The following is a 23,755-nucleotide window of genomic DNA, read 5'->3' as shown; positions in this document are numbered from 1 at the left end:
TTTCCAAGGCAACTCGCAGACCTTGGCCTTCTTGCGTAACTCTCTTCGGAGCCCGAAGTGGAAATGTCATGTCACCTTCATTCTTAAAACTAGTCATTTTCATCTGGATCCGTGTTTGTGATGACCTCAGATAAACAAATACCAGGTTATTGCTGTTTAAAGTCAAGTTTGTTTTCTTAGCACTTGTTCCTGGTCTTATAGTGAAAATTCTTTCAATGGATGCATGTTATGTTGGTATCATCAGAGTTTAGAATGTATTTATTTATTTAGATCAAAATTGTATATTTATTTTTTGGATACTTATTTCCCCTGGTTTTTGGATTTTAGAATTCCATTGCTGTCATTTAATGCTCAAAGTTCTGTCGTGAAAACTATCTGAGAGTTTAGCGTGGTAGTATACAGGGTAATGTTGATTTACTTTTTGTCTTGGCAGAATTGATCTGCTACGCTACCATTGTTAAATGTAATCTTTGACAAATCTGATAATGATTGGTTAAAGATTAGATTTTTATTGTTATTTTAAATTATTTATTTTATTTTTTGGTTATTTTTATTTTTAATATTTTGAATCTTTGTAGAATATATGTAATAATCTGCCAGCTGCCATTTTTTGGGTGTTATCGATATCAACCATAACGTAAAAATAATTATCTGCTAATTTTTTGCCATTATTGGCCAAAACTTTAACACATATTAATTATATTAATTTGTTCCATCGTCTGTTCGAATACTGCATTCTGATTGGCTGAAAGGTATGCAGTAAAACTGTTTAATGCACAGGTGTTGCCAAATCAGTTTAAAAGCCTAGATACTAGATCGCTACATTATATTTCTTAACAACGAGGTGGTAAAGTCACTGTTTTTGAAATCCTTCATTGTTTGTAGAGAGAGATGCGCAGACACAGCATGCTTGTAACGCAAACACAACTCCTATCTCTCTCTCTTGATCTATAATTAATCTAAATGCTATAATTCATTCAAATAAATGTGATTTTACTGCACTGTTTAATCTCTGTCTGATTTGAAGCGGACAGAATGCTAGCGCTAATGTGTCGTAACTGACGAAAATATCTGACATTTTTACCCATTCTGTCAAATATTGTGCTGCAAAGAGCAATGCTAGTTTTAACTGGTCTATAACTTAGCAATTAACCATGGAATAAGTGGGATAATCAATGAGTAGTTCTTAGCCTCCACATCGTGCATTTAAAATCCTTGAATGCATGTCAAGCCGTTGGTTATCCCTTACATAGTCATTATTTAATTGTGAATGGTGAATTCACAAAAAAAGGTTTGACTTTCTCATAATATATGGTATATTTATCAACCCTCTACATTGTGAGTAAATCACTCGCATATGCGACTAAATTTTACTCTGGGGGACTAAATTATGTCTATTGTTAGGCAATGGCTAATAAATTCTTAGATTTTACTCGCTAGTGTGTGTGTTCAAGGCTATTATAAGATTAGCACATTTTCAATCGCTGAACACTGACTGAGTGCTTCAGAGTTCTCTCTCCATCAAGCGATCTGTACTTTTCACCTCATCTCAATGGACGCACAGTGCACCTGTATTTGCCGAGCTGTAAACTCTGTGTGAAGGCGCACGACTTGTCTTCTCCTGTCAAAATAATGGAGTTCATTTAGAATTATTAAACTTTTTCGAACAAGCAGAAGATTTGCCGGTTTCCCCGGTAGGGGGCGGAGCTAATGCGCAAATGGCAATTTCATTGGCTGGCGCTGATCTATTAACATCCCTGTTTTGATTTCAGCAAATCAGTTCAACCGAACATAGACAACGTGATTAATATTCTTGAACCCAGCAGCTTATCAATCCATAGTGCAGAATTAGTAGTAGTATTATCTTTTAATAATAATTAACATGATCTATTACTATATATATATATATATATATATATATATATATATAATTTTTTTTTTTTTACAGAAACCCTCAATGACCAAAATATCTTAAGCATCACCACCAGTCTTAAGTTCAGTTAAAATGACAAATATGCATTCATACATGGTTAACAAGCTTTAGTTCTAATCACTAAAGTTCTGTCATTAAATAGTGATTAATACCATAATATAATGCTTGACTGACTGATTAAAAAGCTAAGATTTAAGAAGCTGTACCATTTTACAAAGATAAGCTGATTGGAATTGTGTCTGTGTGTGTATGTGTGTGTGTAAAATAGTATATCAGTCTGGCGAGTAAACTAAAAATTTTACTAGCCAATTGCGATTATATTGCCAAGGTGTGCGTAGAGGGTTGTTTATACAATATTATACTGTATAAACTGGATAGGATTTTCTCATTTTTGTTTAAAGTTGGAGTACTAAAATAAGTAACACTAAGTAAACTAAAACCTTAAACTATAAACACATGTGACCCTGGACCACAAAACCATGTCATAAGGGTCTTTTTTATTTTTATTTTTTATTGAGATTTATACATCATATGAAAACTGAATAAATAGCTTTCCATTGATGTATGGTTTGTTAGGATAAAACAATATTTGGCTGAGATACTGCTGTTTGAAATGTTCTGGAATCCGAGGGTGCAAAAAAATAAATAAATCTAAATATTGAGAAAATCCCTTTTAAACTTGTCCAAATGAAGTTCTTAGTAATGTATATTAATCAAAAATACTTTTTGATATACTTACGGTAGGAAACATAATATCAGTGGAACATAATATACTATTGCTACAAATACTTGTAAATATGTATAAATATTTTGAAGTAGAAATGTATTCACTTAATCATTCTTTTATTGATTCATTGATTGCAAATGCTTACTTCTTTACTATTCCAGTCAGTTCTTAATGAATAATATTGAACACTGCCCATTAAATATCTGTTTTACTCCTAAAACTTGACAGTACAGATGTTAAATGGGTTGCAAAAGGCAATTTGTGTTGACTTGCAGTGTTTGCGACACATGATGGATTGCAGACGTTAGCAAATCTGCAAACACTTTGAAACAAAGTTTGTGGAGCTCTCTCGTGGAGCTTCAGAGGAAATATATGAGATTACACTTTTTTTCTTTTCTTTCTTCTTCTTCTTCTTCTTCTTCTTCGAGAAACTGTTGTGAAATACACTTGACTATATTTGAGATTTTTCTCTCCTATACAGTCTAATCTAGCAGAGCCTGTATGTCTTTTTCAGTGCCACTCACTTTCCATGTCAGGCTCTATGGGGGTTTTGAGGATAAGGATCCATCCTGCCTTGTCTCAGCGGTTCAGGCTGGTGGTGGTGGTGTAATGGTGTGGGGGATGTTTTCTTGGCACACTTTGGGCCCCTTAGTACCAATTGAGCATTGTTTAAACACCACAGCCTACCTGGGTATTGTTGCTGACCATGTCCATCCCTTTATGACTACAGTTTACCCATCTTCTGATGGCTGCTTCAAGCAGGATAATGCACCATGTCACAAAGCTCAAACCATCCCAGACTGGTTTCTTGATCATGACAATGAGTTCACTTTACTCAAATGTTCTCCACAGTCACCAGATCTCAATCCATTAGAGAAGGTTTGGGATGTGGTGAAACAGGAGATTCACATCATGGATGTGCAGCTGACAAATCTGCAACAACTGCGTGATGCTGTCATGTCAATATGGATCAAAATCCATGTGGAATGTTTCCAACACATTGTTGAATCTATGCCACAAAGAATTAAGGCAGTTCTGAAGGCAAAAGGGGGTCCAACCCGGTACTAGCAAGGTGTACCTAATAAAATGGCCAGTGACCCCCTTTTGCCGGTTCACTGCAAAAAATGTTTTTTTTTACTTGTTTTCAGCCAAATTATCTAAAAGTTCTTGAATCAAGAAGGATTTTCTAGTCACGAAAAACATTATTGTCTTGTTTTCAGAAAAACCAAGCCAAAATTAAGTGAGTTTTTGCTTGAAACAAGCTAAATTACCTGCCAATGGGGTGAGCTAGATAATCTTGTTTTCTGTTTTACATAAACAGAATTGTTCAAAAGTTTGAACCTGTGGAGGTGTTTGCCTTCCATCCAGTTTTATGGCCTTCAGATCAACTGCTTGCATTTGTGGGCTTCAATGCTTTTTATATCTTATATTACTGATATAAGGTTTGAAGCTAGGTAAAAGTATGTTTGCTTTTATTTCAGGCTTTAAAGTGTAGCGTGTTTAAACTGTGTGTTATAGGTCACTGTCTGTATGTTATTTGAGTATACTTGAGAGATTAGGATTGACACTTTCTTTCCTTCTCTAGATGTTGGTTCTGTGGAGGGTCTGGCGTACCATCGAGGATGGGACGTCCTGTACTGGACGAGCTCCACCACAGCCACCATCACCCGCCACAGCATCGACCAAACTAGACCAGACGCTTTCAACAGAGACACAGTGGTCTCCCTGTCTGAGGAGGACCACCCGCACGTCCTCACTCTAGATGAATGTCAGAAGTAAGTCTAGAGTTTTAAGTTCATCTTAGACATTTTGAAAGAGTATTCATTTTCAACTGTATGACTTACACAAACGGAATATGCAGACAGATAAAGAACAGCTATTTTAAGAGTGGGACTTTTTTGTTTTTGTATTTTGAAATTTATTTTAATGTTACTGAAACAGAACTAGTGGGAATTGTTTTTTTAAAAACGATTTGCTTTATAATTTAAATGAAAATATGTGCATTTATACGAAATATCAAATGTATATACGTTCTTCTTTTTGTTATATTTATATATTATCAATTTTATAAATTCTTATTTTAATTTAGTGTTTTATATGTTTTTCTTAAATGTAATTTTCATAACTGGTTGCTTTTGGAATTACATTTATACTTAGTGGTAATTAATAAATAAATAAATAAAATAAGTAAAATAAATCCATCCGTCTCAAAGGTCAAAAGTTTCTGGATTCCACCTGACCTAAAAAAAACCCTTGTTGATAAATTTGTTTTGATGGCTGTCTTTCCAAAGGGTCAATTAAGAGAGGGATCCTCTAATTATTTCGGAGTAATTCAGTAACATCAGTAAGTTGTGAGTAACATCAGTGAGTTATGAGCTTCATAAAGATTCAGATTTAAAACAGAATGACCTGTGCTACAGAGATGTGCAGTATTAATCTTTAAACATGTTTGCATCTCTTGGTCTATGTCAGCAATTCCTTTCATTTGCAAATCAGAAAATATTAATGAAGTTCCACTTCTATGCATTTATTTATTATTTTTTTTCTACTTTGGCCAATTGCTGCCCTGCCGAACGGTTCATGATTGCCTTTTTGTTTGATTCTCTGATTTTAGTGTCATTTAGCGCAGTGGTTCTCAGCTATGTTTTACAGTAAACATTGGCACAAGCCATACAAAAGTAAACTAAAATGTGTGAAATAAAGTATAGGGTAAATGTACCTACAGTATTAAGCTCACCAAAATCTACCCTTTAGACATTTCTAGTACAAAATATATTTGTATGTTAAAATAAAATATTGATCTCTCACACAAAAATATGTAATTTTACACAAAAATAATGTAATGTAATGTAATCAGAGCCAGTCTGCAGAATCCATAAAAATTGATTAACTTAACTTAAAGTGTCAAGCATCAGTTAATATTTAAAGTCTGTTTATGAAGTATTTACATAGACGTTCAATGTGGAAGAGCTTAAAGAGAGCACACTGAGCTTAATTGGGGCAGCAACATTTTCCAATGAATTTAATGTAATATTTATTAAAATGACAGGGTTTTGCTAAATAAATAGTCTAGGTCATGTATTACCTTCATACATATTTTAATATCAACAACTATTATTAACAATATCTATGAAATTATACTTTTTCTTATTGATGTCACACTGAAGCTGTGTGATTTTCATAGTAGTGTACCCTTTAAGCTCACCTTAAAATAATATGAAACCTTTAAAAATTACAGCACTGTAAAACAACAGACCAGCAATTAACTGTCAATTTATAATACTATGGATGTAAAAGTACAAGCCAGCTGTGAAGTAATATGTTAGTGTAGCACACAGTCTTATAGAGCTAGTCAGCTAACTGTGTTGTGTAGTATCTGCGCTATGCTGCTAAAACTATCTTTTGGATCTAATGTAATTATTTCCCACAACTTAGGACCAACAAGTTCTAATTTATAATATGCAATAAGTTATAATATGCAATAGTCTGAACATTAATCACTTAATTGTACAATAAGTAGTGAAACATCCCCCAAAATAAAATCTTAAAAATAAAAAAAGCACATTTAAGGAGCCACTCTTTTGGTGAAAGTTTTTAGACAGCTTTCAGAATGGCAGCCAGACAGTGTGAACACATGGATTGACTTAAAATTATAGAACGCATATAGTAACAAACATATCAGTTGGTTAAGACATCAAGTAGGAAAATAAATTATTTTTTATTTTTACAATCTGATCTCAAAAATGGAAGTGTGCTCAATGGGTACGTGATCTTAATAGGTATGTTTCCCTTTAAAGTTATTTATTAAAATAACTATAAGTTGCTGAATTGCTAATACTTGTAAAAGCATTTTGTTGTCAGCACAAATAACCAGTTTTACAAGTGAAACTGTAGTTTTGTTCATGATTTTGAAATGCGCATCTGCTAATCTGACTAGCATCTAGATGAATTTGCGCCAACATACCACAAAGTTAGACTGAACGCACAATTTTTGACATCCAGAACAAAAGATATATGTATTTCTCATTTTTTAAAGGTTGATAACCCTATATTTTTGTTATTCTTACCATGTTTTTTTTTCGCCCATAGTTGTGCTTTATTTAGCAGTTAGCATCATAACATTCTGACATCTAAAATTCTGCTTCCTTGATCAAAACTGTCTTGTTGAGAACCACCGATCATCAATTATTAGATATATTGAGACAAATTGAGCTTATAAAAGGCATAGCACCTTGTTTACTTTGATTTTTGCCTCAGGCGTCTACATTTAAAATTACTTTAGCATTTCCCACCATTGTAGGTTAAGTTATATTCAGTCAGATGTGGAATTGTCCTATTTCTATCTTACTTTTGACTATATCAATTGCCTGATGCTTGAAAAATGTTGTATATGGAAGCAAAATGACAGCTAGTTTTAGCGTTTGTCCAATTTCTTAGGGTAAACAATGCCATACTGGCATTAGTTTGCATTCTTCAGGTGTACACTCATAAACAAGATCATTGTGTTTAACGTGACGAATGTTTGCTAAACAAACATTCTCTTCAGTTTTTCTAAGTAGGACATCAGAAATGTAGACTTTGCAAACCATTGTATTGTAACTTCTCAATGGTACCGTAAAGCACAATATACTATCTTTTAGCGTTAGCATTAGCATGGCTGTTTTTTCTCTAAGGAACATTTCACTGCTTCATACCCTGACAGCACTTAGTCGGACAGTAGCAGTCGGTGTGTTAGCCTGTTAGAGAATTAGCACAACAATAAGTGGCTGCTGCTGTCAGCAAGAAGTCCCAGCGATCCAAAAGATGTTAAAGATCACAGCTAGGAGTCACACGCCAGCGCTAGCAGCTGACACTGCAAGGTGCCGTCACATGCCAGGCTAGCACACTCATCTCAAACAAACAAGGACATGCTTTGTCCTTTGACTGACTTGTCTTTTTCTGCCACATTAAAAAAAGGGCTGTTGCTATTAGGCTGTAGACTTTTTTTAATTCTAATTTCAGATTAATACATTTTTAATGAGGCTATTAGCATAGTGTAGTGAAGCATCAATGGTTTATGTTTTGTTTTAAGAAGGCTTATATGTAGACTTGTATCATTTTTATGTGTCATTCAAAGAAAACATTTACTGTGCGTATTACTGTACAGCTTATAAAAGTGAGAAGAGAACTAGCATGATTTGTTACATGCCACTACATTTGATATTACTTATGTAATTATATTTTTAGACATTTTTAATGGTGACATAATTGCTTAAGTAATACACAATGGATTGTATGCGTATGAAAATTCAGTCAACCATACAAAAAGTTTCTGCTGTATATAATAAGTAGTTATAATGTATTAATGTATTGTAATAATGTTGTTGTAATAGTGCTGTTAAAAATGTTGTGCAAATAAATATATATAAAAAAGGTCATATGTTTGTCATAATGTATGGTAAATAAGTGGGGTTGTCAGATTAACATGTACATTTGATAAAATTAATTATTAAATAAGCACAAAAATCACCACTGATCATATACTTACAAAAAAAATCAATTTTTGTCATATATAATGGTAAAAATATAAAACATTAAATAAATGTAAGAATTATATTTAAAATATAATTTAAATTATTAATTTATTTAATATATAATAATAATAACAATAATTACTATATATATAATGGTTTATTATTATTATTGAATTAACAAATTCATAAAAAAAAAAAAAATATATATATATATATATATATATATATATATATATATATATATATATATATATATATATATATATATATATATATATATTAGTTAATTCAAGAAATTCATGTGAATTCATGAAGGAATAAAATGACTGCTTATATACAGTATATTGTCACGAAGACCCAATAAGGAGAACAGTGACATACACAGGAACATGCATGTGACATACATGCATATTTGTGAAATTTTAATGTGACTTCCCAGGAAACCATGTATGTCTGAAAATTTGAAGAACTAATGGCTTAGAAAAGTTACACTTATTCTAAGAAAAGTGCTTCCATGAGTTAAGTTTGATATTTTTTAAGGATGACCATGAGAGTTTTATGGTAAAAATCATGTGATGTGACAGCTAACAGTCTGTTTGTGTTCCCCCAGCTTGATGTTCTGGACTAACTGGAATGAGCAAAAGCCAAGTATCATGAGGTCGACTTTAACCGGCCGGAACGTCCGCATCATTGTTAGTGTGGATGTCATCACCCCTAATGGACTCACCATTGACCACAAAGCCGAAAAGCTGTATTTTTCAGACGGCAGTCTCGGCCACATTGAGAGGTGTGATTACGACGGCTCGCACAGATATGTGAGTATGGAGCTGCTTTGTGTGTAACTTTTAAAAAATGCATGGAAGTGCATTAGCTGAAGTGGAGGCTGTGCTTTAAGAGCAGTGCAAACGTCTTTCAGCCTTTGTTAAGCTTCTCTGTTTTGCTGAGGTGAAACATTGAAGAAGGAACATAAAGAAATGTAGCTCCCATCCACTGAATACAGGTTACTTGAGTTCAGTTCATTACAAAAATAATGTCACACAACTGATCATACATCACAGGTTTCTGTCATATATAGTAAGTAGGGCTGTCAGTTTGACAAAAATAATTTCATAAAATGTATTATTAAATTTAATATTATTTTAATAGAATTGGTTATAAAATAATGCACAAAAATAACGCAACTGGTCATATTCTTATGAAAAATCCTGTTCCTGTCATTTATAATATATTTTTTAGTTATAATAAGTAGGGTTGTCTGTTTAACATGTTAATTTAATAAAAAAAATTATAATACAAATTTTAAGTGCGAAAATTATACGTAGGGGTGTCAGTTTAATGTTAATTAAAATAAATCAATTATGAAAATAAAGCAAAAAAATTTAAAAACTGATCATTCATGTTTTTTGTCATATGTAATAAGTAGGGCTGTCAGTTGTACATTAATTTAATAAAATTATATATAAAAATAATGTTAAAAAAGAAACAAACAACAACGCAATCTAGTTTCTGCCATATATATATATATATATATATATATATATATATATACATTAATTACGGCTGTTTAACATGGTAATTTAATATAATTCATTAGGGGAAAAAATAAATAAATATTGATCATACGTATTTTCATGGTCATATTTAAAGTTCTGTTTCTAGCATGTCTACTTTTAAGAATGGCTGTTAGTTTACCAACTTAAGGAATTGTTCCAACTATTTTTATTGATTGACAGACCTAAAAATAAGTTGTTAATAACTGCTAAAGTAAACCAATTTTAATGTTTACTTTCATCACAGGCCAGGAACCGCAGGTTAGAGGGTTTGACATAGTTTATCGGTTGATGACCGCCGACAATGCCTTGGTGTGCTAAATGGGTTCTAGCTGGCTAATGAAACGATCTGCTCGCTGGGCTATTAAAAGGTGAAAATTGGTCGGGGCGAACTAAAGGAATATTTATTTTGTTGCGTGTCAGACAGATAGCAAGGCTAGCGTGGCATACCCTGTCAGAGTGTGCTGGAGGAGGAAGTGCCATCTAGGTTACAGCTGACAGATTCAAACTCCAGCCTTTTCATACTTACTCTAGAGGAAAACAAACAGAGCCACACATTTAAACTCCCAGGAGTTCAGAATCATGCAAATTAGATTGAACTTTCTTAAAAACAACAAAACATCAGATATGCCACTTTCATTAAGTAAAGTGTGTGATTTATATAATACTTGAATCAACCAATTTTGTTACAGTGGTTGGAAAGCAATCTATTCTGTTCAGATTTTGAAAAAAATTTTAATTGCGTTTTTGTGTCATTTAATAATTTCTTTAAAGAAAGTGTTGTGTAAATATAGTTACTACTAGGGCTGTGTGATTAATCGAATCGAAATTGCGATTTGAGACGTTGCGGTTTGCTAATCGCAAACGCCTGCGATGTGGACACGAAATTACTCTGTTATAATTTTACAAGAGCTGCGTCACAATGCATATCAAGAGCAACCCTTATTGAATGTTCGCTATTCCCCATTCAGAAGATCGCACACACAGCCTGTGTCTCTGAATACTTCTCATCTTCGCTCCTCTTTTCCCCACGCGGAGCAAATCCCTCGTTCACACCGTCACGACCGGCTCATAGCCGTGACAAATAAGTAAAGGATTTAGGTTGGTTTGGATGCATGAGTATTTATTAACATAAATGAAAGGTTTTAAAAATCATAATCAAACAGAACAGAACAGAACAGAAAACAACCAGGAGCAGACAAGGCTACAACGGCTCCCAAGTCGGGAGCTCTCCGAAGCGCCGCTCACAATCTTCAAGCCTAAGCTTATATACAGGTGGTGTAATCAGTAATCATCCTCCTGATGACCGAGCACAGGTGTAGATCATTCTCCTGATGAAACTGCAGGCCAAACACACCAGACGACAACAGCAGGAAGAGAGACTCGTCACACACCCCCCCTAAAAATAGGAGAGCGAATGGTATTAAACAACTCCCATAATTTAATTTGTCCAAGTAGCAAAATTTCGTTCAGTCTGTAGATCTACCCAGACCCGTCAACTCTCAATCTTTCAGCAACCTGATAGGAAGCAAAATTAAGAAAGAAACAGAGACAAATCAGAGAAAATACAAAATAAAACATTTAAACCATGTGAACACGGGACAAAGCATCAGCCGTTACATTGTCTACGCCTTTAATTTGGCGTATATCCAAAGAGTAACTCTGAAGAAACAAACACCATCTCATCAACCTTTGATTAGGGTTTTGCAAGGAGTGTAGAAAAACTAAAGGATTGTGATCCGTATAGACCACTAGAGGTCCCTCTGATGACCCAACATACACTTCAAAATGCTGTAGGGCCCAAATCAAAGCAAGTGCTTCCTTTTCAATCACTGAATAATTAAGCTGATACAAATTAAACTTTCTCGAGAAGAATCCAGCCGGGCGATCAATATCATCAGGAGACGCTTGTAACAAGACAGATCCAGCACCCACATTACTAGCATCAACCTGTAATTTAAACACTCGATCGAAACACGGAGCTGCCAATACGGGAGCCTCTGTAGGAAGCATTTTTACCCGATCAAATGCCTGTTGACACAGTGGTGTCCAGCAAAAATCTACTCCTCCCCGTAGCAAATTTGTCAGAGGCACCGCAGCGGCAGAAACATTTCTGCAAAAACAACTATAAAAACCTACCATACCAAGAAATCTCATTAGCTCTTTTTTGTAGTGGGAGTAGGATACTCATCTATTGCCTCTACCTTTATGCGAACAGGACGTACTTGGCCTTGCCCAACCACCTTTCCCAAATAGGTAACTGTGGCTTTGGCAAATTCACATTTTGACAAGTTAGCAGTTAAATTGGCTGAGACAAATCGATCAAATAGTGCTCTAATATGGGCTAAGTGTTCCTCCCAGGTTTGACTAAAAACAACAACGTCATTCAAATATACCGCGCAGCCACTCAAACCAGATATTACGCGATTCATTAAACGTTGAAACGTAGCGGGAGCGTTACGCAATCCGAAACTCATGATCTTATAGTAAAATAACCCTTAAGGTGTAATAAAAGCTGAAATCTCTCGGGCTCTAGCTGTTAAAGGTACCTGCCAGTAACCTTTTAAAAGATCAAATTTGCTCACAAATCTAACACTTCCCACTTGATCGACACAATCCTCAATTCGAGGTAGTGGGTAAGAATCTGGCTTCGTTATGGCATTTACCTTTCGGTAGTCCGTACAGAATCTAAACGAGCCATCAGATTTACTCACTAACAAAGATGGCGATGCCCAACTAGAAAAAGAAGAGTCAGCAATGTAATTTTCCAACATGTACTTGATTTCAGCATCCAAATGTTTTTTCTTATTCGCCAATACTCTATAATAACGCTGACGAATTGGAGTTGCATCTCCCACATCAATGTCATGCTCTATTAAATCTGTACAAGTAGGAGTATCAGAAAACAACGTAACATATTCCGTAGTTAAATTAAGCAAATCAGTATGCTGTACATTTGTTAGATGATCAAGCCGAGAGTGGAGAGAACTCAATGCCTGCGAATTTTTAAGACGAGCCTGAAGAACACAATCTCCTAGATAGATTTCATCTTCCCCAACCACCGGAGATGTTGTCATTGGTGTCACCAATTCAACAGGGTCATTAACAGCTAAACCTGCAAGCATAACAGGTTTAATAGGCACACCAACTTTATCTTCATTTGTCAAAAGGTCAGCGGAGTCCCTACAAGCATAATAAGGCTTTAACAAGTTTACGTGACACAATCTTGTCTTTTTTTTCGATCGGACGTATCAATCAGATAATTTAGATCAGAAAGCTGCCGAGCAACAGTGTATGGTCCAACAAACCTAGCCTGAAACGGTGATCCAACAACGGGCAATAACACTAATACCTGGTCACCTGGCTGAAACAAACGCAACTCTGTTCGACGATCAAAAAGTGGTTTCATTCGACCTTGAGATTTGTGCAAAGACGACTTTGCCAATTTGTTCGCCTCATAAATTCGTCTATGAAAATCACTGACATATGACAAAACATTTCTCGGCGGATCCGACTTTTCCCAGTCAGCAGATAACACAGCCAACGGACTTCGCACATCATGTCCAAAAACAAGGTCGTTCGGACTGAACCCAGTACTCTCTTGCGCAGCTTCCCGAGCTGCCATCATTAACCAAGGTAGACCAGTTTCCCAGTCCTTACCCATATGTACACAATAAGACCTCAAAAGAGATTTTAATGTTTGATGAAATCTCTCGAGTGCTCCCTGACTCTGTGGGCGTGATAAGCACTGGAGAGATTATGCTGAATATGAAGTTGTTTCAACACTTGACCAAACAAATTAGAAGTAAAATTACTTCCCTGATCAGATTGAATAATTCGTGGTATTCCAAATACTGAAATAAACTGTGTAAGTGCCTTTAAAACTAACTTTGTGGTTATCGAACGTAAAGGATAAGCAGAAGGACATCTAGATACTTGGCACATGATTGTAAGCAAGTATTCACTGCCTGCTTTTGACCTAGGCAATGGGCCGACACAATCTATATTGAGATGCTCAAACGGTTTACCAATAGCTGGAATTGGATAAAGTGGAGCAGGTTTCAAGGATTGATTTGCTTTCCCAGTAAGCTGGCATGTATGACAAGATTTAATGTATTTAGACACCTCACGTTTTAATTTTGGCCCAAAAAAAACGTCCCAGAAGTAACTTGTATGTTTTATTCATGTGGCCAGACATATCATGTGCAGTCTGTAATACTGACTGCCGGAGAGACTGTGGAATCACAATTTGTACCAAAGGGTCACCAATCGCAAACTCTCCCTGTGGCACCCATTTCCGAACGAGCAACCCCTCATCCAGATAATACCCAGATGAAAGATTTACTCACCACCTTCTCAGTTCCAAGTTTTACCTCATCTTGTGATTTACTCATTGATCGTGTCATCACACAAGAAGGTAACACATTAGGCGGACAGGTCAAATTCTCATCACCATCTGATTTCAAGATCATCGGACCTGGTGTAACAACAAGATGTGGTGAATTATTCTTCTAGACACGATCAACGGCTAAGTCATTGCCAAGAATTACATCTACTCCTTCCAGGCAAGCAGGATCAAACAGCCACTTCCACTTCTCTCTGGACCAACACAGATTGCAAAATAACTTTATGAAGTGGCACAGACATAACATTCAGTCCAATGCCCTTGATCAGCACATTACTCCCAGTATAGGAAGCAGCTGAAAAAGGCAGCGCAGACTCTAAGACAAACGTTTCTGCTGATCCTGTATCGCGTAGAATATTTACTGGTACGGAATTTACCAATCTAACAGACCCTTTTGTGATGAAAGGAGTAAGTGAAACACATGAAAACATGGCGAGCTATTTTCCTGCACATACTGTACATTGAATCAGTCACAGCTAACGCCACAGGTTTTACAGGAGAGTAAGATTTAGATTTCACTTTTGAATTGTCAGTTTTTGCTTTCAATAACAGGCATTCATTCTTCCAATGACCATACTCACGACAGTAATTACACATATTTGCTCTGTCATTTTCAGTAGATCTATACAACTGGTCGTTGGGTGATTCATGCAAAAACCTGGAAAATGTATTCGAACTTTGCCACGGTTCTTTTTTAAAATGTTCTTCGCCCCATCGGTAACCGAAACCAGTTTTATGAGACAAAGAAAATTAATCAGCCATGACAGCTGCCTCATACGCAGTGTCAGGTTTACGCTCAGTAATGTAGGTTGAAATACGATCTGGAATGGAAATCTTGAATTGTTCAAGCACCATTAATTCTCTTAGATCGTCCAGTTTTTTTTACCTCAGAAGCTACACACCAGCGATTAAAACAGACCGAAATATCGTGTACAAAATCAACATATGTCTGATTCTCACTTTTCTTCCCGGACCTAAATCTCTGTCTGTAAGCCTCTGGAACTAATTCATAAGCCCTCAATACTGCTGCTTTTACTGCTTGATAATCCGTAGAATCTACCAGATTAAGGGAAGAATAGGCTTCTTGGGCTCTACCCGTGAATACAGACTGCAGCATTAGCGTTCGCTCTTTATCTGGCCAATCTTTTGCATCAGCCTCCCGTTCAAAGAGTAAAAAAAAACGCTCAATCTCTCTTTCATCAAACTTAGGCATCAACTTCATATTTCTTACAGTGTCAAACTCGCACGAACTTGAGTCACGTTTTAACTCTCCTGTCAAAGGAAGCTTACCATCGCGTATTAAATCTAAACGATAACGTTCGAGTTCAAGTTGTTGCCGCTGTAATTCAATTTTAGAAAGTTCAATGCGATTTTGCTCCTCTAATAACTTTTCTTTCATGTCTGTTTGAATTAACAGCAATTGCTTTTGTTGTTCAAATGTTAAATGAGACTCTGTTGATGTAGCACCGACAAAAGTTAACGAGTCTTCTGATGATTTTAGAATACCACGTTCTATTAACTCTGTCTTTACCAAGGTTTTAACCTGATCTTTTACACGTTTATCTTGATTCATTAAATTAATTGCATAGTGTTCCGCAAGTTCTAATAGTTGATCTCTAGTCAACTCATTTAACAAGCTTTCGGATGGCGCGCTAACAAATTTCTGAATGTTTGAAGTCATTATGACAATAAATGGCTACTAAATGTACACAAAAAAAACATACATATAGGCTATATATTTTTGGAGACAGAAATTGCATGGAATAAGCAGTTCCCTCTAACTAATATCAAAACTACCTAATCTCATCCCTAATCTTCATACAGTTACTTGCAGCGGGTTTTTACACACTATAAACCAGTGCTTGCAATAGCAACCGATTTACGAGTCACTATTACAAACACGGACGTGTTCCTGAGACAAATGCTCCAACTGCTTTCACCGCACAAAAATAACAAACAAAAATAAAAAAAAACAAAAAAACTCTAAACCTACCCAGGGAAAATACTATTCCAAAACAATTCCCTTCAAATATAAAAACAGTAGCCAATAGGCCTACTTACCAAAAACTCCCGAAAAGCAGCCAAACCAACCACCACAAACCCTCCACAATATTTGCTTAACGAATTAATCATCAATTTAACAAAATTAACTATTTTAACAAATGATAAATATTGCAAATATATCACACTAAACGAAATTGCGAAAGAACGAGAAAAAAATATCTCTTACGAACAAATCTTTAACCAATACTAACCGAATAACACAAACGACCTACAAATTAATTCATATCAAATATCAATTGGCTGGACGAGTCCCCATATTTGTCACGACCGGCTCATAGCCGTGACAAATAAGGATTTAGGTTGGTTTGGATGCATGAGTATTTATTAACATAAATGAAAAGTTTTAAAAATCATAATCAAACAGAACAGAACAACCAGGAGCAGACAAGGCTACAACGGCTCCCAAGTCGGGAGCTCTCCGAAGCGCCGCTCACAATCTTCAAGCCTAAGCTTATATACAGGTGGTGTAATCAGTAATCATCCTCCTGATGACCGAGCACAGGTGTAGATCATTCTCCTGATGAAACTGCAGGCCAAACACACCAGACGACAACAGCAGGAAGAGAGACTCGTCACAACACTTGCCGCACTCACACAGCCTGTTTCGTAATGCTCGGTTATATTCTCGCGCGGCCCCGCACCGCAAATCTCCACGAGCGCATCTGGCAGTATGAATGAGGCTTGACGCATGCGCACAACCTGCGTCGACTCGCGCCTGGCTCGGCATTTAAAACTCATGTAAATTCAGACTAACTGCTTGCTAACATTTTCCACTTGTTCTTAAAATCCCAAATACAGTGTAACATGTACATACTAACATACTTTCCAGTTCTTTATTTATATAAAACAATTTCCAGTGAAATTTAGTAACTAAGTTAATTCTATAAAATTAGTTACACCATTATAATCCTGTAAGCTGAAAAAAAAAAAAAAAGGTTATCGGTGTTAACGTGCTGTGTTAATGTGAGACTCTTATCGGGCGATAAAAAAAATATTGCCGTTAATCTATTCTCAAAGTTGGGTTGGGAGCTGGGTCTATACTAAGCAAGCTATGATGACTTTCACCTTGATATTTTATATAACCGACTGGCTGAGGCCAGCCTAAAAAGATGCTCAGGCCAGTTGACGGGCCACTGCTGCGCATCGTCACGAAAGCTTATCTTTTTCACGTCTTTTTAAGCCTTACCGCTTGTCGATTTAAACATTAAAGCGTCCAAAAACAAGACACGGAAAAGCTGAACAGAGCTGGTTACTCGCGCGCTGTGTTCGGTGCGCACGAGAGAGAGAGCCGTGTATCACAGACAGCGACACTGAACCGAGCTCTCTTCTGCGAAGTTCTCCTCGACTCCCTCCTGCACCTGAACGAACAAAAACAAATCGCAGTTTGAACAAACAAAAAGATGTGAAAGAGCCCAATTCAGTACTCGCGGTGTTCTGGTGTTCAGGGCTCATGCAGAGAAAGGTGTCACAAAACACTTGAACATCGAATTTGCTTATTTTTGCTCTTGTGCCGACAAATACATACAAAATATGTCAAAAAATCCACCTTGGAAATTATGCTCGATAAAACTGTCAGTTATTTCTTAAGTGAAAGTAAACAGTTGAGGAAAAAAATGGGATGTGTATTATATTGGATGTGTTCATCGTCTCTTAAAGTGACCGCATCTAATTTAGCTACTGGCTGCTGTAATGTTCATCCAAGAAAATCAAAATGAAAATCACTCACTGCTCTTGACTGAATTACTTTGTAGTTTTAACAGTCAAACCAAAAAGTATTCAGACACCAGATATAATTTTTGATATATATAGCAAAACTGTAATAATGTGAGAAATGTTGAAGGTGTCTGAATAAATGTAGGTTTGATTGTATATTTAATTTTTACATTGAAGACTATCCAGTGCTATTTTACATTTAATTATTTGGTTTCTGTACCTTGACACCTACAGTACAGACCAAAAGTTTGGAAACATTGCTATTTTTAATGTTATTGAAAGAAGTTTCTTCTGCTCATCAAGCCTGCATTTATTTGATTAAAAATACAGTAAAAATGTATTATACTTTACATTATCATTTGTTTCTGTGATGTTTTTGAAAGAAGTTTCTTCTGCTCATCAAGCCTGCATTTATTTGATCAAAAATACAGAAAAAAACGTAATAATGTGAAATATTATTACAACTTAAAATAATTGTTTTCTATTTGAATATACTTTTCAATAAAAAATTTATTCCTGTGATGCAAAGCTGAATTTTCAGCATCATTACTCCAGCCTTCAGTGTCACATGTAACATCCAGTCTATCACATGATCATTTAGAAATCATTCTAATATTCTGATTTATTATGAGTGTTGGAAACAGTTCTGCTGTCTAATTTATTTGATGAATAAAAGGTTAAAAAGAACTGCATTTATAAAAAAAAAAAAAAACATTTCAAACAATATATATTCTAATAATATATTTTCTTTACTATCACTTTTTATCAATTTAACAGATCCTTGCTGAATATAAGTATTGATTTTATTGGAAAAAAAAAAATTACTGACCCCAAGAACTGTTTCCAACTTTGATAATGAATCAGCATATTAGAATGATTTCTAAAGGATCATGTGATAATGATCCTAAAAATTCAGCTTTGCATCACAGGAATAAATTTTTTATTGAAAAGTATATTCAAATAGAAAACAATTATTTTAAGTTGTAATAATATTTCACATTATTACGTTTTTTCTGTATTTTTGATCAAATAGATGCAGGCTTGATGAGCAGAAGAAACATCTTTCAAAAACATTAAAAATAGTCATGTTTCCAAACTTTTGGTCTGTACTAGCAAAACTGTAATAATGTGAGAAATGTTGAAGGTGTCTGAATAAATTTAGGTTTGATTGTATATTTCATTTTTACATTGAAGACTATCCAGTGCTATTTTACATTTAATTATTTGGTTTCTGTACCTTGACACCTACAAACTCAAACATTGTGTATAATAGCACAAATAAATATAAAAATAAACGAATATACAAATTAAACAATTTCAACAGGGCCCACTGGTACAACTTTCATCGGGTCCCCGCTGACCCCAGCTACAGCTCTGCTCACGCCTGTTTCACACATACTCCGTCTGCAGTGCGTACGCAGTCCGTGTGCGTTACGTATGTGGTGCAGCACAGACTCGATGTGCTTTCACACAGGACGCGTTTGCAGTTCGCTACTCGGTACATAAACGATCGCTGCACTGCTGCAGACACAACGCTCCTGGAACGCAACTGGAATCCGTTAACATGGCTGCGTAAAAAAATATGCAATGCATATGCACTGCAGACGGAGTATGTGTGAAACAGGCGTAAGGTTGTAATGTGGAATTAGTTTACAGCTTTTTCAAGCACTTTGTGAAGCATTTTGGAAACAAGAGATGAGCCCCTTTTCTAATGCACCACCTAGCTTGATAAACCCCTTCTCAAAACTTTGGGTAACACACATATTCTGAATGCCTTCGGCAGAATTCGAATGAGCCATTTTAATCTAGATTAATTTCAAGATCACAGTGAGATTAATCTAGATTACATTTACATTTTACATTTACATTTATTCATTTAGCTGACGCTTTTATCCAAAGCGACTTACAATTGCTATATATGTCAGAGGTGGCACGCCTCTGGAGCAACTAGGGGTTAAGTGTCTTGCTCAGGGACACACTGGCGTTTCACAGTGGATTTGAACCCGGGTCTCTCACACCACAGGCATTCGTCTTGTCCACTGCGCTAACACCACCCCATAAAAGAATTAATCTATGCCCACCACTAATATATTTATTTATTTATTTATTTATTTATTTATTTATTTATTTATTTATTTATTTATTTATTGATTGATTGATTGATTGATTGATTGATTGATTGAAATATTTAACCCTCCCAAAACACAATTGAAAGGATTTCAGGGTTATAATGGGAATTATTAATATTGGAATAATGCCAAAAATGAATTTTGTAATGGTTTCATGGAAACTGTTAGATTTATTTTTTTTCAGCAGGGTAATGATACTCGTACTGTGCTGCACATTATTTGACAATATTGAGCTGAAGCTTGTCTTTGCAAATGTAAAATCGCAAATCAAATCGCAATCGCAGTTAGATAAAAATCCCAATTAGATATTTTACCCATATCGGACATTCCTAGTTACTACTTTCACATGAGGCTTTTGTATCTCCACCCTAAACACACATTCAAGGGCATCATAAAATCACAATTGCTTAGGTTTAAAAGAATCTGTACACAACCATCCTCATTTTATTCAGCCGTAAAAAACGCTCTTTTCTGCCCTCAAACATAGAGGGTACTCTCGTTCTTTTCTCAGAAGGATATTAAAAAACTTTGACAAGCCACGGGCCCTTCCTGAGGACAACACAGGCCAAAGGGACAAAATACTCCCCCTGGTTGCCCATTTCTCGCTTCAAAGCACACAGCTGAACCTTGAACTAATTCAGTTTTTTTCCTCCTATTATGAGTTTATAACCCGCTATTGTGGCTTTATAACTCATAATTATTACTTGATATTATACAATTCAGAGAAAAAAAGACAGAATTGCAATTTTTATCTCTCAATTCTGACTTTATTACCCGCAATTGAGTTTATTTTTCACAATTCTGAGGAAAAAAGTCAGATTTGCAAGTTTGTATTATGATATTCTTAGAATAAAAGTCAAAATCATAAAATGAGTTGTTTGATAAAACTCGCAGGTCTTCTTCTTTTCTTATTTTTTTATTCAGTAGCGGAATTGGCCTTCCACACATTGAAGTTGACAGTGAGAAATGTTTTCCTCAATCTAGATTTGCAGTTTTCACAGTTGTATATTACGTTCAGCTTAATTTACAGATTTCCTCAAAGGTAGTGAATATGTTGTAGATTTGTTAAACTAATACAAAGTTCTGTCATGAAACTCTAGATGGCACAGATCTATAGGCTGTAACTCAATCTGGTATAATGATATCATTATGTCATTGTGGATGGAAACTAGCCATTGGCTAAATTCAGTACAATGCATGAAATGGCAACAAAAATGTTACAATTGTACGTGGTCCCTTTTCAAATAAATTTTAATAAATAAATAAAATGATTCACATAGCATAGCTGATTGGTTACTTTTCACATTATCAACTCCACATTCAAATGTGAGGCCTGTGCTTGCTGTAACATTTGCAGCGCACTTCAGAAACCTCCCCAGCTCCACCTGTATAGATCTGCTACAGGGTGATTTCATATATGTTATATACATTTAGCTTTTTTGTGTCAATTACATTTTTTTTTTTAGTTTTCAATTTTATAGTATGTACTGCGTAATTTACCTTTTTCCAAAAGTAGTAAATGCATTGTAAACATGTTACAGCAATTTTATCATTTTTAAATTAAGCTTTACTCTTTGCAATTGGCTGGGAAGCATTTGCTGCATTTCAGTTTTTTAGTTTTTAGTTTTTAGTTTTTAAGCATGTTACTTCATGAATTAAAAAAAAAAGAGATCGTAAATACACTGTAGAAAGGCTACACTAATGTTATCACATTCAAATGAGGCTTTTCTGTTTACAGCTGGTTTTAAAAAGCATTTGCTTCAACTCCGTAGTGTTCAGTTGTTTATATTTTTACAACTATTTCTTTAACGGAGAATCGCCAATAAAAATTTCACAATGTCGCAATTCCACAATTTCGCAACTATTTCCAGTACTCATAAAAATCACATCCAATTAGATCTAACTACCTTATGGGCACATTTGATTTGTTCTGTACATAAAAAGGGGCGGCGCTTAGCCAAGGGGTCAGTATAGCTTAAAAAAAATAGAACCTGTTTAATTAAGGTTATGTTTGAGTAACCCTCCATCACATTATTGGAGAGCAAAGTCTGAAATAATCCCTGCTTAGAAGCTACTTGAAACGTTAGCCTGCACTCGGAGCAGGAATGTCACGTTCTTGTCCACTGATTCGTAATTCAATGCTAAAAACTTTAGATCTTAAGAGAGCATGAAGAGGTTTTTTACCTGTCGAGACGACAGCTCTGATATCAGAACGTCATGCAGATATGTCTGCCACATCTTTCATCCTGATCCCCCACACATGTGTGCGGTGCGGCGATAAACACTTGGGAATAAAGACGTCTCGACCGCATGAGGGTGAGAACACGTGTTTGACATGTTGTCATCGCGGATTAAAGTGCGAGCCTCGCTCTCCATGCGCCCATCGAGCTGCCTATTATTATTACAAAGACTCTGGCATTCAAACGGACGGCTCCTCAGAGACATCTGTGTCTGCGTGTGTTACTGAAGAGCGGTTAATGCTGCACTTCAGAACAGATGTGTGTGGCTCACAAAAGCCAAGCAAAAAAAAAAAAAAACATGAAAAGCTGAGAAAAAATATATAAATAAAAATGTGTGCAGCCTCTCTTTTAACCCATCAAGGGTTACATGCAGTTTGAAACTGTAATTAAGTATTTGTAGTGGCTTGTTTTGTGGACGTTATATTATATAGTAACTTAACAGAAATATTGGTCTCTAATAGACTAAATCTCATTGACTTTTCTAAACTGCTTTGACATTAATTAATTTGTTTTATTTACTGCTTTGCTTTGTCTCAATATATTTACTTTTTTTTTTTGCTTTTCATAAAAATCTGAGAATCAGAAGTTGTTGTTTTTTTTCACATGTACAGCAAACAAATAAATATATGATAGACCTACTGAATTATTTAATTTTCTTTAATGTAGCCTTCAGGGAATATGCAGCATATGGAGTTGTGGAGAAAAAATAAAAATAAAAAAAGGATACAGTTTTCAGTGAGTGAGTCATGACAGTTTGTTTTTGATAAGGACCGAATGTTTTTAGTGAAAGTTTTATTTTACTAACCAAAGTCAAATTTGAAATCTATTTGTTGAGTGTAGATTTTGAACCCCGGTTTGTTCCCATCTCTACCATCTCCTCCGTTTTCTGAGTGACAGGACTCAATTCATTTCCTCCAGGCACGTGAAGAACAGCCTCTCTTTCACAGCTTAACTTCCTCCCCGATGCAGTGCGTGATGTACTGTATCTCTGTGTCTGTTACAACAGCGATTCCATTTACACTCTCTCTAGATCTGGTTTAATCATTTATAATGTGGGGGATAATGGAGGAGGGCTGTCCTTCGGGTGCTTCCCCTCTGGCTCTGGACGGGCCCGTGTGTCTGTGTGAATTATACAGACACTCACTGTACTTTATTTTGGTCTGTGCACCTTTGTGCTGAAAGTAAACTGCCTGATGGAACTGTGCTGTACAGCAGGAGAGATGCTTTCATTTATTTATTACCAGTGCTTTAAAGTTATTTAATGATTTTTACAAGATAACTGTAATATTTATGAATAGAATCTATCAGTCTGTCTGTTGGTCCGTCCATCCGTCCTTCTGTCTGTCCTTATATCCGTCTTTCCAACATTGTTCTATCATACTGTCTCTCCATTCATCTATTGTTCTACAGTATCTGTTGTTTTTCCTGTCTGACTCTCCATCCATCCATTCATCCATCATTCTATCTGTCATCCTACCTGT

The 23,755-nt window shown here is 35.5% G+C and overlaps 1 protein-coding gene across 2 annotated transcripts in view; it reads left to right on the top strand.

Moving 5' to 3' along the window:
• Positions 1 to 23,755, top strand: part of LOC132159763 (low-density lipoprotein receptor-related protein 1B-like) — a 283,789-nt gene that overhangs the window by 155,646 nt on the left and 104,388 nt on the right. For both annotated transcript variants that reach the window (XM_059569364.1, XM_059569363.1), the window contains exons 42-43: positions 4,246 to 4,435; positions 8,784 to 8,988. In XM_059569364.1, coding sequence (XP_059425347.1) covers positions 4,246 to 4,435; positions 8,784 to 8,988 — 395 coding nt within the window. The remainder of the gene's footprint in view (positions 1 to 4,245; positions 4,436 to 8,783; positions 8,989 to 23,755) is intronic.

This window comes from Carassius carassius, chromosome 16 (assembly GCF_963082965.1).
Source record: "Carassius carassius chromosome 16, fCarCar2.1, whole genome shotgun sequence".
NCBI classification, from domain to species: Eukaryota; Metazoa; Chordata; class Actinopteri; order Cypriniformes; family Cyprinidae; genus Carassius; species Carassius carassius.
Note: the sequence above shows the minus strand (reverse complement) of the source record. Positions and strands in the feature narration are given on the sequence as shown.